The sequence below is a fragment of the Salmo salar genome, chromosome 09, assembly GCF_965601325.2.
Source record: "Salmo salar chromosome 09, fSalSal1, whole genome shotgun sequence".
Lineage (NCBI taxonomy): Eukaryota > Metazoa > Chordata > Actinopteri > Salmoniformes > Salmonidae > Salmo > Salmo salar.
The window spans coordinates 136146548-136162084 of record NC_138299.1 but is presented as its reverse complement, the minus strand read 5'-3'; the positions used below and the strand labels follow the sequence as shown (position 1 = coordinate 136162084).

General features: G+C 43.1%; 1 protein-coding gene across 2 annotated transcripts in view; it reads right to left on the bottom strand.

Annotated features, from left to right (window-relative positions):
* The window catches only part of LOC106612933 (replication protein A 70 kDa DNA-binding subunit), a 68587-nt gene that overhangs the window by 25103 nt on the left and 27947 nt on the right, over positions 1-15537 (bottom strand). For both annotated transcript variants that reach the window (XM_014214598.3, XM_014214599.3), the window contains one exon: positions 11815-11947. In XM_014214598.3, the coding sequence (XP_014070073.1) occupies positions 11815-11947 (133 nt within the window). The remainder of the gene's footprint in view (positions 1-11814; positions 11948-15537) is intronic.

The following is a 15537-nucleotide window of genomic DNA, read 5'->3' as shown; positions in this document are numbered from 1 at the left end:
GATTTCTATGTAAAGGTTGATGGCATTACACGGCGCAGAACTAAAAACTGAGAAGCATAAAGAACCGATCTGAGAGAACATCAACAAGAATATTCAAACTGTATTAAAGAGAAACATTACTGCAGTGGGATGCAAAAATTACAAACCAACTGCAATCTGCATAGCATAGCTCCAAACACACATGCAACACAGCAAAGGCAGGCTGCCTCACCTTTTTTTGGGGGGTATAAGCAAAGTTTATAACCCCCATATACATAAACAGTCTTTTAGAAAGAAATCAACAACAAGCACCTGGTGAGAGTCCTGAAATAAATAAATGGAGACAGACAAAGGGCAGAGGGAGGAAGCAACATGATGAAGTGATTCAGTGTCAACAGGGTTGGAGATGAGTCACATCACCTCTTGTTCTGTCAACACGTTGTAGAGTTCCCTTCCTGTTTCTATACCCCCACCCACCAACGCATACGCCTTGCTGCCACGGACAGGTCTTTGTCAGTCACGCCTCAAATACTCATTGTTTTCTAACATCTCGCATTCCCACCCTGTCTCTGTGTTAGTCCCTCACCTACCGCTCGTCACAACCCCTGCATGTGGCCATGGGGACACAGAGGGGACAGTGGGGTGAGAACAGGGTAACAGGCTCACGTTGAGGGGGAGTGAAAGGAGCAGACACCTCCAAGCCTTAACACCGCCTGTGTCCCAAATAGCCCACTATTCCATTTACATTTTAGTCATTTAGCAGACGCTGTTATCCAGAGCGACTTACAGTAGTGAATACATACATTTCATGCATTTTTTTCCCCAATATTGGGGAAAAAAAATGCATGAAATATATGTATTCACTACTGTAAGTCGCTCTGGATAACAGTGTATATATATAGTACACTACTTTCGACCAGGGCCTATAGGCAATACCACATGGTAATATCTCATTATGTAAACGCTCACGAGAACCTCTGAGGCCAAGTGCCTTCATCAGTCAGTCATTAGGATTCATCCAGAGGAAAAAACAGGGTGTGCTCTTTTTAAAAATCTGAACACTTCCTTACACCCCAGGAAGAGTTGCTGCTGTTTTGGCAGCAGTTAATGGGGATCCATAATAAATACAAAATAAAGACCCACAGTAGGATTACAATGGGGGGAATTTTAATAACCTGGGCGTCCTGACTCATATTCATGGAGGGGAACATTGCCTGGCGTACCGAAAGGAAAGCAGGGGACAGGAAACAGGACATTTCTGCATGGTGCACTTCATTGAGAATTCGGCATGCAGGAGTTTTTCTTCTTTCCTTCTATTCACAATCTAGATGGAGGCCTCAGGCAAAATCTTAAACTCCAGTTTTCGAAGGAATTAAATAGAAAAACAAAAGGGAACGTTTCTGCCACTTTGGCCGTAATTACCCCCCCTATAGGCCAACTGCTCGCCTCTTTAAAACTAGCACATTTCCCCCCAACATCAGACAAAGCCAAACTTCGGACACTCTAGTGGTTAGAGGATTAAATCACTTCGAGCTCAACATTTAAATGTCCTGGAAAATTATGGTATGTTTTGCAACTAAAGACAACCTTCTAGCTAGCTGACCACCAATTTTCATTTATTTAAGTTAGGTTCAGAGTTTTCCAAAAATATATATCTATACACACACACACACACACACGTCTTTTCAGTTTGCTACAGGTAGAGACTGGAACGAGCTGCAACAAACACTCAAACTGGACAGTTTTATCTCAATCTCTTCAAAGACTCAATCATGGACACTCTTACTGACAGTTGTGGCTGCAATGCATGATGTATTGTTGTCTCTACCTTCTTGCCATTTGTGCTGTTGTCTGTGCCCAATAATGTTTGTACCATGTTTTGTGCTGCTACCATGTTGTCATGTTGCTACCATGCTGTGTTTCTGCCTTGCTATGTTGTCATCTTAGGTCTCTCTTAATGCAATGTCTCTCTTGTCGTGATGTGTGTTTTGTCAGATAGATTGATATAGAGATTATCTATCTAGAAATAAATACACTGCTCCAAAAAATAAAGGGAACACTTAAACAACACAATGTAACTCCAAGTCAATCACACTTCTGTGAAATCAAACTGTCCACTTAGGAAGCAACACTGATTGTCAATAAATTTCACATGCTGTTGTGCAAATGGAATAGACAACAGGTGGAAATTATAGGCAATTAGCAAGACACCCCCAATAAAGGAGTGGTTCTGCAGGTGGTGACCACAGACCACTTCTCAGTTCCTATGCTTCCTGGCAGATGTTTTGGTCACTTTTGAATGCTGGCGGTGCTTTCACTGTAGTGGTAGCATGAGACGGAGTCTACAACCCACACAAGTGGCTCAGGTAGTGCAGCTCATCCAGGATGGCACATCAATGCGAGCTGTGGCAATAAGGTTTGCTGTGTCTGTCAGCGTAGTGTCCAGAGCATGGAGGCGCTACCAGGAGACGTGGAGGAGGCCGTACGAGGGCAACAACCCAGCAGCAGGACCGCTACCTCCGCCTTTGTGCAAGGAGGAGCAGAAGGAGCACTGCCAGAGCCCTGCAAAATGACCTCCAGCAGGCCACAAATGTGCATGTGTCTGCTCAAACGGTCAGAAACAGACTCCATGAGGGTGGTATGAGGGCCCGACGTCCACAGGTGGGGGTTGTGCTTACAGCCCAACACCGTGCAGGACGTTTGGCATTTGCCAGAGAACACCAAGATTGGCAAATTCGCCACTAGCACCCTGTGCTCTTCACAGATGAAAGCAGGTTCACACTGAGCACGTGACAAACGTGACAGAGGCTGGAGACGCCGTGGAGAACGTTCTGCTGCCTGCAACATCCTCCAGCATGACCGGTTTGGCGGTGGGTCAGTCATGGTGTGGGGTGGCATTTCTTTGGGGGGCCGCACAGCCCTCCATGTGCTCGCCAGAGGTAGCCTGACTGCCATTAGGTACCGAGATGAGATCCTCAGACCCCTTGTGAGACCATATGCTGGTGCGGTTGGCCCTGTGTTCCTCCTAATGCAAGACAATGCTAGACCTCATGTGGCTGGAGTGTGTCAGCAGTTCCTGCAAGAGGAAGGCATTGATGCTATGGACTGGCCCGCCCGTTCCCCAGACCTGAATCCAATTGAGCACATCTGGGAAATCATGTCACCGCTCCATCCACCGACGCCACGTTGCACCACAGACTGTCCAGGAGTTGGCGGATGCTTTAGTCCAGGTCTGGGAGGAGATCCCTCAGGAGACCATCCGCGACCTCATCAGGAGCATGCCCAGGCGTTGTAGGGAGGTCATACAGGCATGTGGAGGCCACACACACTACTGAGCCTCATTTTGACTTGTTTTAAGGACATTACATCAAAGTTGGATCAGCCTGTAGTGTGGTTTTCCACTTTAATTTTGAGTGTGACTCCAAATCCAGACCTCCATGGGTTGATAAATTGGATTTCCATTGATTCTTTTTGTGTGATTTTGTTGTCAGCACATTCAACTATGTAAAGAAAAAAGTATTTAATAAGATTATTTCATTCATTCAGATCTAGGATGTGTTATTTTAGTGTTCCCTTTATTTTTTTGAGCAGTGTATATAGATAGATAATCTCTATATCTATCTATCGATATATATATATATTTTATATATATTTTATCCCAGCCCCCGTCCCCGCAGGAGGCCTTTTGGTACGCCATCATAGTAAATAAGAATTTGTTCTTAACTGACTTACCTAGTTAAATAAAGGTTAAATGAATAAAAATAAATACAAATTTTGTGGGACACGCTGTATATTGTAAAATGTGACTGCGCAACAGACCACACATCATTTAACATCCAACTTTTTACCTAAATGATTCATACTCATGTATATGTTAGTATTAAACTGTTATCAACTTTCTTAAAACACAAGATACATTTGTAAAACAAATGAGACATTATTTGGTTACAACACTGAAGATATTGGTGAAGAACCATTTAAGAGCGCACCGGGCTATGCAATGAAACGTTGACAGGCAAGTCATTTTATTTATTTTTTTACTGGAAGGCTAGCCAACTATCTTGTAAACACTTCAGATACGAGGTTGGTGTCTTTTTTGAACAAAATTAAATGGATATAGCGTGTAATTGAACAAAATAGTAAGGTGGCCAATAACTGGGGACTGTATGCCAATAATACGGTATTTATTTTTGCTAAACCGCTTATCAAAAAGTTGATAGTAGTAGTATTTGCATTGAAATGTAAAACATGCTAGCTGCTAACCTGTTAGCTAACATGGTTACGGCACCAATAATCAAAACGTTGATGGCTTGATCACAAGATAACACTGTTGAAGGTAATATTTCTTAAACGCTGTTGAATATGCTGATAATACGGGGTGCTACGCTACAGTTGTTTTAACAAACACCTCATACTTCCCTCCCTGCACTGCAGCTTCCCCAAAGAGCACTAATGAATCAAGTTAATACCTCTGAAATTAACGAGTCACTCACCACAGAGGGAATTTTCCTCCTGATTTTAATCCCTCCTGTCTTTGTCACAAGGCTTTACATACGCAGGCAGCATCAAGCCATCGGGAGGGAGCGGGCTGTGGACGGGGTTAGCCATTCGCTGTCGAGAGGGCAAGCCGGTGTTGTGGAAATTTGAGATTGTGACAGAGACTTTGTGACAGGGACAATTAATTGCTGCTGACTTGCGGAGGGCCTTCAGAGGGCCGACCTTGTGACCCCGTGTCTCCACGGGCTGAGCAGGAGCAGTACCAGGAGAGGACAGACTGTGCTTGAGTCAGCTCCTCATCTCAGACAATACAGGCTGATCTAGAGTCCTGGGTCACACCTCTCCCTTCCTCTAGTACTACAGCCTAATGCCAAGAGAAATCTCCTTAACCCAACAGGATAGTCTGGAGGACTCTAATGAAGGTCAAGGGAACTAGTGAATCAGCAATGCTAATACTGGTTAGCATATAGTGCCAACAGCCTACTCTACAATGAGATGTTGAGTACGTTTACATGCACACTAATAATTCTATATTAAACCGATCATGGCAGTAGGCCGTGTATAGAAATAGTAATGTAAACACCTTACTCTGCTGATCTTAAAAATCGACGGAAGGCCAAAATCGAAGTAAGCATACGGCGATTAAAACACTTGGTTTTCTGAACAATCTTGCAAATGATTAAGACATGTAAACGGCTCAATTGGCGTTCCAGTGGTGTATTTGATCTGTACCAGTGCCAGCACCGGTTGTGCAAGCCTCCCTCTTATGTGCGAGTGAAGTGAGTTCAGAAAAAACTGAAAGCATGCATCTTAGAAATAGTTCTCACATACAAACGTTACATGTCCCAACTCCCAATCAAAAAGACGTCGCAAAAATAACAGGGTCCCTGTGGTAGAATATTTATTTCATTGGCAATTTCCTGAATTTATCAAGAGTCCCATCAGGAAACCTGATGTCAGAAGGGTCCATGTAAACAGGATTATTAGGGAAATCGTTATCCTTGCATGTAAACGTTTTAAACTATTATATTAATCTGACTAACCACAATAATGGCATTACTGCATGTGAATGTAACCTATAGAATCTACTTTACAATGTGAGGGGACTGTCAAGTAACTGGTTAGCCCATATAGGTGTCCATACACTCTACAATGTGAGGGGAGTGTCAAGTAACTGGTTAGCCTATATTAAATCAAATTTTACTTAACCAACAATGCAGTTCAAGAAATAGAGTTGAGAAAATATTGACTAAAACTAAAGTAAAAAATAATATAAAACGTTACAGAAAATAACAATAACGAGGCTATATACAGGGGCTACCGGGACACCGAGTCAATGTGCAGGGGTAAAGGTTAATTGAGGTAATTTGTGTAGGTAGGGGTAAAATTAATATGCATAGATAAAACAGTGAGTATCAGCAGCGTAAAAACAAAGGGGGGGGGGGGGGTCAATGTAAATAGTCCGGGTGGTCATTTGATTCATTGTTCAGTAGTCTTATGACTTGTGGGTAGAAGTTGTTAAGGAGCATTTTGGACCTAGACTTGGCGCTCCGGTACTGCTTGCCGTGCGGTGCAGCGAGAACAGTCTATATGACTTGGGTGACTCGAGTCTTACACAATTTTATGGGCTTTCCTCTGACACCGCCTATTATATCGGTCCTGGATAGCAGGAAGCTTGGCCCCTGTGATGTACTGGGCCGTACGCACTACCCTCTGTAGCACCTTAAGGTCAGATGCCGAGCAGTTGCCATACCAGGAGGTGATGCAACCAGTCAGGATGCTCTCAATGGTGCAGCTGTGAAACTTTTTGAGGATCCATGCCAAATCTTTTCAGTCTCCTGAGGGAGAAAAGGTGTTGTTGTGCTCTGTTCACAACTGTCTTGGTATGCTTGGACTATCATTTGTTGATGATGTGGACACCAATGAGCTTGAAATTATTGACCCGCTGCACTACAGCCCTGTTGATGTGAATGGGGCCGTGTTCGGCCCTCCTTTTCCTGTAGTCCATGATCAGCTTCTTTGTCTTGCTCACGTTGAGGGAGAGGTTGTTGTCCTGGCACCACACTGCCAGTTCTCTGACTTCCTCCCTATCGGCTGTCTCATCGTTGTCTGTGATCAGGCCTACCACCGTTGTGTCGTCAGCAAACTTAATGACGGTGTTGGAGTCGTGCTTGGCAACGCAGTCGTAGGTGAACAGGGAGTACAGGAGGAGACTAACCACGCACCACGAGGCTTCCCTGTGTTGAGGGTCAACGTGGCAGATGTGTTGTTGCCTAACCTTACCACCTGGGGGCAGCCCAGGATCCAGTCCCAGGGTCCTTAGCTTATTGATTTAGATCAAAACACTTAAGTGAACTTTTGGAATCATGGAAATAGAATGTTTATTATAATTATATAGTTAGAATATAAATCATAGTGGGCACATTGAATACAGTGTTGTTTGACATGACAACGAATGAAAATGCCATGGACGAGCTAGACAATCTGGACCCTCTCTTTGTAAAATTATCAGCCGCCATTGTTGCAACCCCTATTACCAGTCTGTTCAACCTCTTTCGTATCATCCGAGATCCATAAAGATTGTAAAGCTGCTGCGGTCATCCCCCTCTTCAAAAGTGGGTGACATTCTAGACCCAAACAGCTATAGACCTATATCCATCCTGCCCTGCCTTTCTAAAGTCTTCGAAAGCCAAGCTAATAAACAGATCACTGACCATTTCGAATCCCACCGTACCTTCTCCGCTGCGCAATCCGGTTTCCGAGCTGGTCACGGGTGCATCTCAGCCACGCTCAAGGTACTAAACAATATCATAACCGCCATCGATAAAAGACAGTACTGTGCAGCCGTCTTCATCGACCTGGCCAAGGCTTTCGACTCGGTCAATCACCACATTCTTATCGGCAGACTCAACAGCCTTGGTTTCTCAAATGACTGCCTCGCCTGGTTCACCAACTACTTCTCAGACAGTTCAGTGTGTCAAATCGGAGGGCCTGTTGTCCGGACCTCCGGCAGTCTCTATGGCGGTACCACAGGGTTCAATTCTCGGGCCGACTATTTTCTCTGTATATCAACGATGTCGCTCTTGCTGCGGGTGATTCCCTGATCCACCTCTATGCAGACGACACCATTCTGTATACATCTGGCCCTTCTTTGGACACTTAACTAACCTCAAAATGAGCTTCAATGCCATACAACACTCCTTCCGTGGCCCCCAACTGCTCTTAAACGCTAGTAAAACCAAATGCATGCTCTTCAACCGTTCGCTGCCCACACCTGCCCGCCCGACTAGCATCACTATTCTGGACGGATCTGACTTAGAATATGTGGACAACTACAAATACCTAGGTGTCTGGCTAGACTGTAAACTCTCCTTCCAGACTCATATTAAACATCTCCAATCCAAAGCATCCTTTACTCATGCCGCCAAACATACCCTCGTAAAACTGACTATCCTACCGATCCACGACGATGTAATTTACAAAGACCATGGTGCTTGCCTACGGAGCTGTGAGGGGAACGGCACCGCCGTACCTTCAGGCTCTGATCAGTCCCTACACCCAAAGAAGGGCACTGCGTTCATCCACCTCTGGCCTGCTCGACTCCCTACCTCTGAGGAAGCACAGTTCCCGCTCAGGCCAGTCAAAACTGTTCGCTGCTCTGGCACCCCAATGGTGGAACAAGCTCCCTCACGACGCCAGGACAGCGGAGTCAATCACCACCTTCCGGAAACCCCACCTCTTTAAGGAATACCTGGGATAGGATTAAGTAATCCTTCTAACCCTCCCCCCCAAAAAAGATATAGATGTACTATTGCAAAGTGGTTGTTCCACTGGATATCATAAAGTGAATGCACCAATTTGTAAGTCGCTCTGGATAAGAGCGTCTGCTAAATGACGTAAATGTAAAATAGCTTCCAACACTCTACTCAGCAAACTGGATACAGTCTATCACAGTGCCATCCGTTTTGTCACCAAAGCCCCTTATATCACCCACCACTGCGACCTGTATGCTCTAGTCGGCTGACCCTCGCTACATATTCGTCGCCAGACCCACTGGCTCCAGGTCATCTATAAGTCTATGCTAGGTAAAGCTCCGCCTTACCTCAGCTCACTGGTCACGATACCAACACCCACCCGTAGCACACGCTCCAGCAGGTATATCTCACTGGTAGTCCCCAAAGCCAACACCTCCTTTGGGCGCCTTTCCTTCCAGTTCTCTGCTGCCAATGACTGGAACGAATTGCAAAAATCGCTGAAGCTGGAGAACTATATTTCCCTTACTAACTTTAAACATCAGCTATCTGAGCAGCTAACCGATCGCTGCAGCTGTACATAGCCCATCTGTAAATAGCCCATCCAATCTACCTACCTCATCCCCATATTGTTTTTATTTACTTTTCTGCTCCTTTGTACACCAGTATTTCTACTTGCACATCATCATCTCCTCTATCAGTCTAGTGTTAATTTGCTAAAGTGTAATTACTTTGCTACTTTGGCCTATTTATTGCCTTACCTCCTCACGCCATTTGCACACACTGTATATAGACTTTTCCCCCTTCTATTGTGTTATTGACTGTACGCTTATTTATTACATGTGTAACTCTGTGTTGTTGTTTGTGTCGCACTGCTTTGCTTTATCTTGGCCAGGTCGCAGTTGTAAATGAGAACTTGTTCTCAACTAGCTTACCTGGTTAAATAAAGGTAAAATAAAAAAGTATTTTTTTTAACAGGGTAGGAACCAAAGTGATGTTCCGTGTTTCCTAGGGGGACCCTATATTCTTTGGCTACATTAACTTCTCATGGCTTGAGGGCGCTATTTTCACGTCCGGATGAAAAGTGTGCCCAAAGTATACTGCCTGCTACTCAGGCCCAGAAGCTAGGATATGCATATAATTGGTAGATTTGGATAGTGTTTTCTAAGGTTTCTAAAACTGTTTGAATGATGTCTGTGAGTATAACAGAACTTATTTGTCAGGCGAAACCCCGAGGACAAACCATCCAGGAATTTATTTTTTATTTTTCGGTCACTCTTTCCAATGGGTTTTCATTGAGAATCCATAATTCTAAGGCAGTTGCTTGCAGTTCCTATCGCTTCCACTGGATGTCAACAGTCTTTAGATATTGGTTGATGTTTTTCCTTTGTGTAATGAAAAAGTAGCCCTGTTCAGAATGAGGCTCGAGGGAAGTGTACTGTTTGATAGAGGCGCATGATCTGAAAAACACACTCCACTTTGTTTTCCTCCGGTATTGAACGCAGTTTATCCAGTCTTACATTTTATCGATTATTTACGTAAAAAAAATACCTAAAGTTGTATTAGGAAAGTTGTTTGAAATGTTTGGACAAAGATTACAGGTAACTTGAGATATTTTTTTGTCATGTTGCGCGAGTTGGATCCGGTGTTTTTCTGGATCAAACGAGCCAAATAAATTGACATTTTGGATATATAACGACGGAATTAATCAAACAAAAGGATCACTTGTGATGTTTATGGGACATATTGGAGTGCCAACAGAAGAAGCTCGTCAAAGGTAAGGCATGAATTATATCGTTATTTCTGAGTTTTGTGTCGCGCCTGGTGGGATGAAATATGATTGTCTGTTGTTTGATGGGGTGCTGTCCTCACATAATAGCATTGTTTGCTTAGCGCTCTGCCATTTCACCGGATGTTGTCAAATCGATCCCGTTAACGGGATTTGAGCCATAAGAAGTTAAATCTTTACTCATATAGCAAACATATTCATGCTTCGCCTATTCCTCTTTGATTTAGAAGATACTGTTAGCTAGCGATTAGCATTAGTGGCTAACACGATTTAGGTTAACTTGCTAAGAAAATACAAACTAGCTGTTTGCAGATGTAAGAAACAAACTAATATTGTAATTATAGAACGCTTGTGGATTTTATTAAAATCAAAGTGGAAACATTGTTGTCATCAACATTGTTGAATATGCTGCATTGACCATGCAGACTGAAATCAAGTGTCTCATGGTCAAGCAACAACAAATGCGCTCCTTGAATGACAGGGGGTGGGACTAGGTCTGTGTGGAAAGCGGCGTGGAGAGAGAGCGGAGAGGGACGACTCAAGTAGCTGACTCAACTATACAAATGGACATTACACACGGCGTATCACATTTAACAAACCAAACATTCAAATATCGTTATAGAAGGTAAAGTAAAAACCCAAACCGGTCCGTGCATCAATACCGCTATATAGTCAAATACTGTACATTTTACTATATAGCGGTACTATATAGCCCCATCCTCCCTATGTCCTGGGCTTGCGCGCTATCCTCTTTCCATCCACGCCTCTCTCCCAGTGCTGTTCTAACCCAAGGACTCTCTTCAGACGTTAGTCAAATAAACCTAATTCAAATCCTCTCATCCCTCCTACTTATTCCAATACGGAGGTTAAAAACCAAGGCCCAGGATAAATTAATATAGCTTTATACTCCAAATATCAAAGGAAAAATCAGTTTCCATAACCGTAGATTAATTATCCACCTTTTCACCCTTCCTCCATTTCCATAAAATGTAAATAAGAAGCTGAAATTACAAGCACATTTATTACTTGACTTATCTGAGTGCAACCACTTCATTACCAAGCTGAATGAATGGAGCCCTTCTTCTCTTCACAATCAATATGGGAGATAAATGTGACTTCACATTAAGCATATACCTAGGTAGGGAGAGGGATGCAGAGGACACCTAATGTTGGTGATTAATGATGGAGAACACCAGAAAACCGTAGGGTTGCATCCCAAATGGCACTCTACTTTTGACCAGGTCCCATATGGCATAGAGTGCCATTGGGCCCTGGACTAAAGTAGAGCACTATGTAGGGAACAGGGTCGCATTTTAAACACAAACAAGCCAGCATTCTGCTTTAAAAACAAGCTCGGGAATCAGCAACGCAGTCATTTATTGAGTCGCTCTGATTACAAAGATTTAACATCATGACTGTCAGCCAAGACAAGAGAATCCTGCTCCATAGTGACTGAGATAGAGATGCTGTATGGAATGCTGCCTGCTGTGTGTTGGATCCACAATGCAGGTTGGTCTACTTCACACTTTTAAAACAAGTGATGGCTTGTATTCAATATTGTCTTTCAGGTTGTCTTTGAATATTCTTGCTTCGAATTAAGTCAACAAAGAAAGGCAATATGTAGGACCTTATATTTTAGAATGTTTGGATGTACATGTGTTTGTCTACATAAAAGTATGTTTTTGTGCGTGCCATATGTGTGCGTGCCATGTGTGTGCGTGCCGTGTGTGCGTGCCATATGTGTGCGTGCCATATGTGTGCGTGCCATATGTGTGCGTGCCATGGGCGGCAACAAACCTTGTCTCCGTGTCCGAGGTGCTCCGTCTTGATGTCAGCCAGGGTCTTCCAGTTGGTGTTCCCTCCTCCTCCTCCACCTGTCCTCGCCTCCGTCAGAGACTGGCCATCCATAGAGTGGCCCTCCTTGTCATACCTGGACGGACACACACACACCCCCCTTTGGTCAACATCAAATCTAATTTCTTTATAAAGCCTTTTTTTTTTACATCAGCAGATGTCAAAGTGCTATACAGAAACCCAGCCTAAAACCACAAACATGTCACTGCAGAAACAACCCCATCAATCACAATAGAAGAAACAAAGTGTAATACATAGAGGTGCCCTGCAGACCACTGCCTTGTAGCCTCGTGCCCTGCAGACCACTGCCTTGTAGCCTCGTGCCCTGCAGACCACTGCCTTGTAGCCTCGTGCCCTGCAGACCACTGCCTTGTAGCCTCGTGCCCTGCAGACCACTGCCTTGTAGCCTCGTGCCCTGCAGACCACAGACCACTGCCTCGTGAGTTGTCTGTTGTCTAGTAGGGGTTTAATTTCATTAGCGTAGGGGGCACTATTTTCACCTCCGGATGAAACGTGTACCCAAAGTAAACTGCCTGCTACTCAGGCAGAGAATCTAGGATATGAATATAATTGGTAGATTTGGATAGAAAACACAAAAGTTTACAAAACTGTTAAAATAATGTCTGTGAGTATAACAGAACTGATATGGCAGGCGAAAACCTGAGAAAAATCCATCCAGGAAGTGGGATTTTTTTTATTTTTGTTGTTATCTATTGAATGCCATTACAGTATCCATTGACTTAGGACTCAAATTGCACTTCCTATGGGTTCCACTAGATGTCAACAGTCTTTATAAATTGTTTCAGGCTTGTATTCTTAACCTGTTTGGGATAGGGGGCAGTATTTTCACGGCCGGATAAAAAAAACGTACCCAATTTAATCTGGTTACTACTCTTGCCCAGAAACTAGAATATGCATAATTAGTAGATTTGGATAGAAAACACTCTAAAGTTTCTAAAACTGTTTGAATGGTGTCTGTGAGTATAACAGAACTCATATAGCAGGCAAAAACCTGAGAAGATTCCAGGCAGGAAGTGGCCTGTCTGACAATTTGTAGTCCTTCTGTTGCATCTTTATCGAAATTACAACATCTATGCTGTTACGTGACACTTTCTAAGGCTTCCATTGTCTCTGGGCAAAGTACAGCAGCAGAGTTTGTAAGTGGACTGCCTGGGGACATGCCTGGGGACAGTGCGCGTTCACGAGACTTTTTTTCTTTCACTCCTTGAATGAATACAACGTTGCCCGGTTGGAATATTATCGCTGTTTTACGAGAAAAATAGCATAAAAATGGATTTTAAACAGCGTTTGATATGCTTCTAAGTACGGTAATGGAATATTTTGACATTTGTTGTCACGGAATACGCTCGCGCGTTACCCTTCGGATAGTGACCTGAACGCACAAACAAAACGGAGGTATTTGGATAAAACTATGGATTATTTGGAACCAAAACAACATTTGTTGTTGAAGTAGAAGTCCTGGGAGTGCATTCTGACGAAGAACAGCAAAGGTAATCCAATTTTTCTAAGCTATTTTAAAATCTGACATAGCGATTGCCTAAAGGAGTTCTGTATGTATAATTATTAAAATAATTGTTATGTATTTTGTCAACGTTTATCATGAGTAATTTAGTAAATTCAGAGGTTTTCGGTGGGTATGCTAGTTCTGAACATCACATGCTAATATAAAAAACGTGTTTTTTTATATAAATATGAACTTGATTGAACAAAACATGCGTGTATTATAACATAATGTCCTAGGAGTGTCATCTGATGAAGATCATCAAAGGTTAGTTCTGCATTTATCTGTGGTTTGGGTTTTTGTGACATATATGCTTGCTTTGAAAATGGCTGTGTGATTATTTTTGGCTATGTACTCTCCTGACATAATCTAATGTTTTGCTTTCGCTTTAAAGCCTTTTTGAAAATCGGACAATGTGGTTACATCAAGGAGAAGTCTATCTTTAAAATGGTGTAAAATAGTTGTATGTTTGAGAATGTTGAATTGTGACATTTTGTTGTTTGTGAATTTTCCGCCCTGATATTTCACTGGCTGTGTCCCGCTAGCGTCCCACGTAGCCCATAGAAGTTAAAAATGAGGGAGTAAGACCACTTTGAATGAGTGGACCATTAAGTGTCCCTGAGCTTTTTCCTGCGCGTGACCGAGAGCACGCCTTTCTTGTTTTCCTTTTATATTGACGAAGATTATGTCCGGTTGAAATGTTATTGATTATTATAACTAAAAACAACCTGAGGATTGATTATAAACATCGTTTGACATGTTTCTACGAACTTTACTGATACTTTTCGGATTTTTCGTCTGTCTGTCGTGACTGCCTTTGAGCCTGTGGATTACTGAACAAAACGCGCAAACAAAACTGACGTTTTTGCATATAATGAGGGACTTTATCGAGCAAAACGAACATTTGAGTAAATGGGAGTGTTGTGAGTGCAACCATGTGAAGATCATCAAAGGTAAGTGATTCATTTTATCACTATTTCTGACTTGTGTAACTCCTCTACTTGGCTGGTAACGGTTTGTAATGATTTGTCTGCTGGGCGCTGTTCTCAGATAATCGCATGGTATGCTTTCGCCGTAAAGCTTTTTTGAAATCTGACACCGTGGTTGGATTAACAAGAAGTTAATCTTTAAACCGATGTATAACACTTGTATGTTTTATGAATTTTTATAAATGAGTTTTTCTGTTTTTGAATTTGGAGCTCTGCAATTTCACTGGATGTTGGCCAGGTGGGACGGTAGCGTTCCACAACCCCAAGGGAGGTTAATAAAATCCATCCTGGCCAACATAGCCTTCCCTGTTTGACAAAGCTGAGCTAGGTTGCATCCTAAAATGGCACTCTATTCCCTATATAGTGCACTAAATAAGGAATATGGTGCCATTTGGGATACAAATATATACTCTGTGCAGAGAGCAAAGCAGGCTGAGCGGCAGTGAAATGAATCAACAGCAGTGATGGCGGAATCAGAATTTTTTTTTTTCACTCAGCGTTACCTCCAGGTGATTCACACAAGACAAGTGGGAAGGAGGGAGGAGAGAGGGATGGAGAGTAGGGGGAGGGGACAATGGTAAAAAGGGAAAAACTAGAACACTCAGGTTGGAATGGTGCAAGAGATCAATAGAGCTTACTAATCTATTGCGAACAGGTATTGTGTAGCGCTGTAGGGGGGTGAGGGGACAGGGGCTGTAAATACAGGGAGCCGGGCCTTGCTCTTAGAAGCATGACTAATTGAAAATATCCCCATTAATGGCCTGTGAGCATGTGGCCCGGCCACTATGGCCTCTGCCAATTTCCCCTCCACTGAAAAATGTGAGTAATTATTTCCTGTGGCACCTATTCCCTCATCTCTGCACTAGCATCCCTGCTTTGTTATAATTGTACCGGTGTTCGTGCAGATAGGGGGCATCAACAAAAACACCTGGCTGATGATGCATTAAAAACAACGTCAACCTAGTTCTGAAATCCACCTGAAAATACTTATTTGTTTCTGATGAACAATAACTCCTTTCATGAAGCTGCTGGTGTTTCGCCAAGAGAAATAGGCTGGAATAGAATGAAAGGAATGAAACATTTATGGTGTATTCAGATCCAGACAGGGCTGACTCCTGGTAGGTAAGCAGATTATCATTAATGTACACTATATCT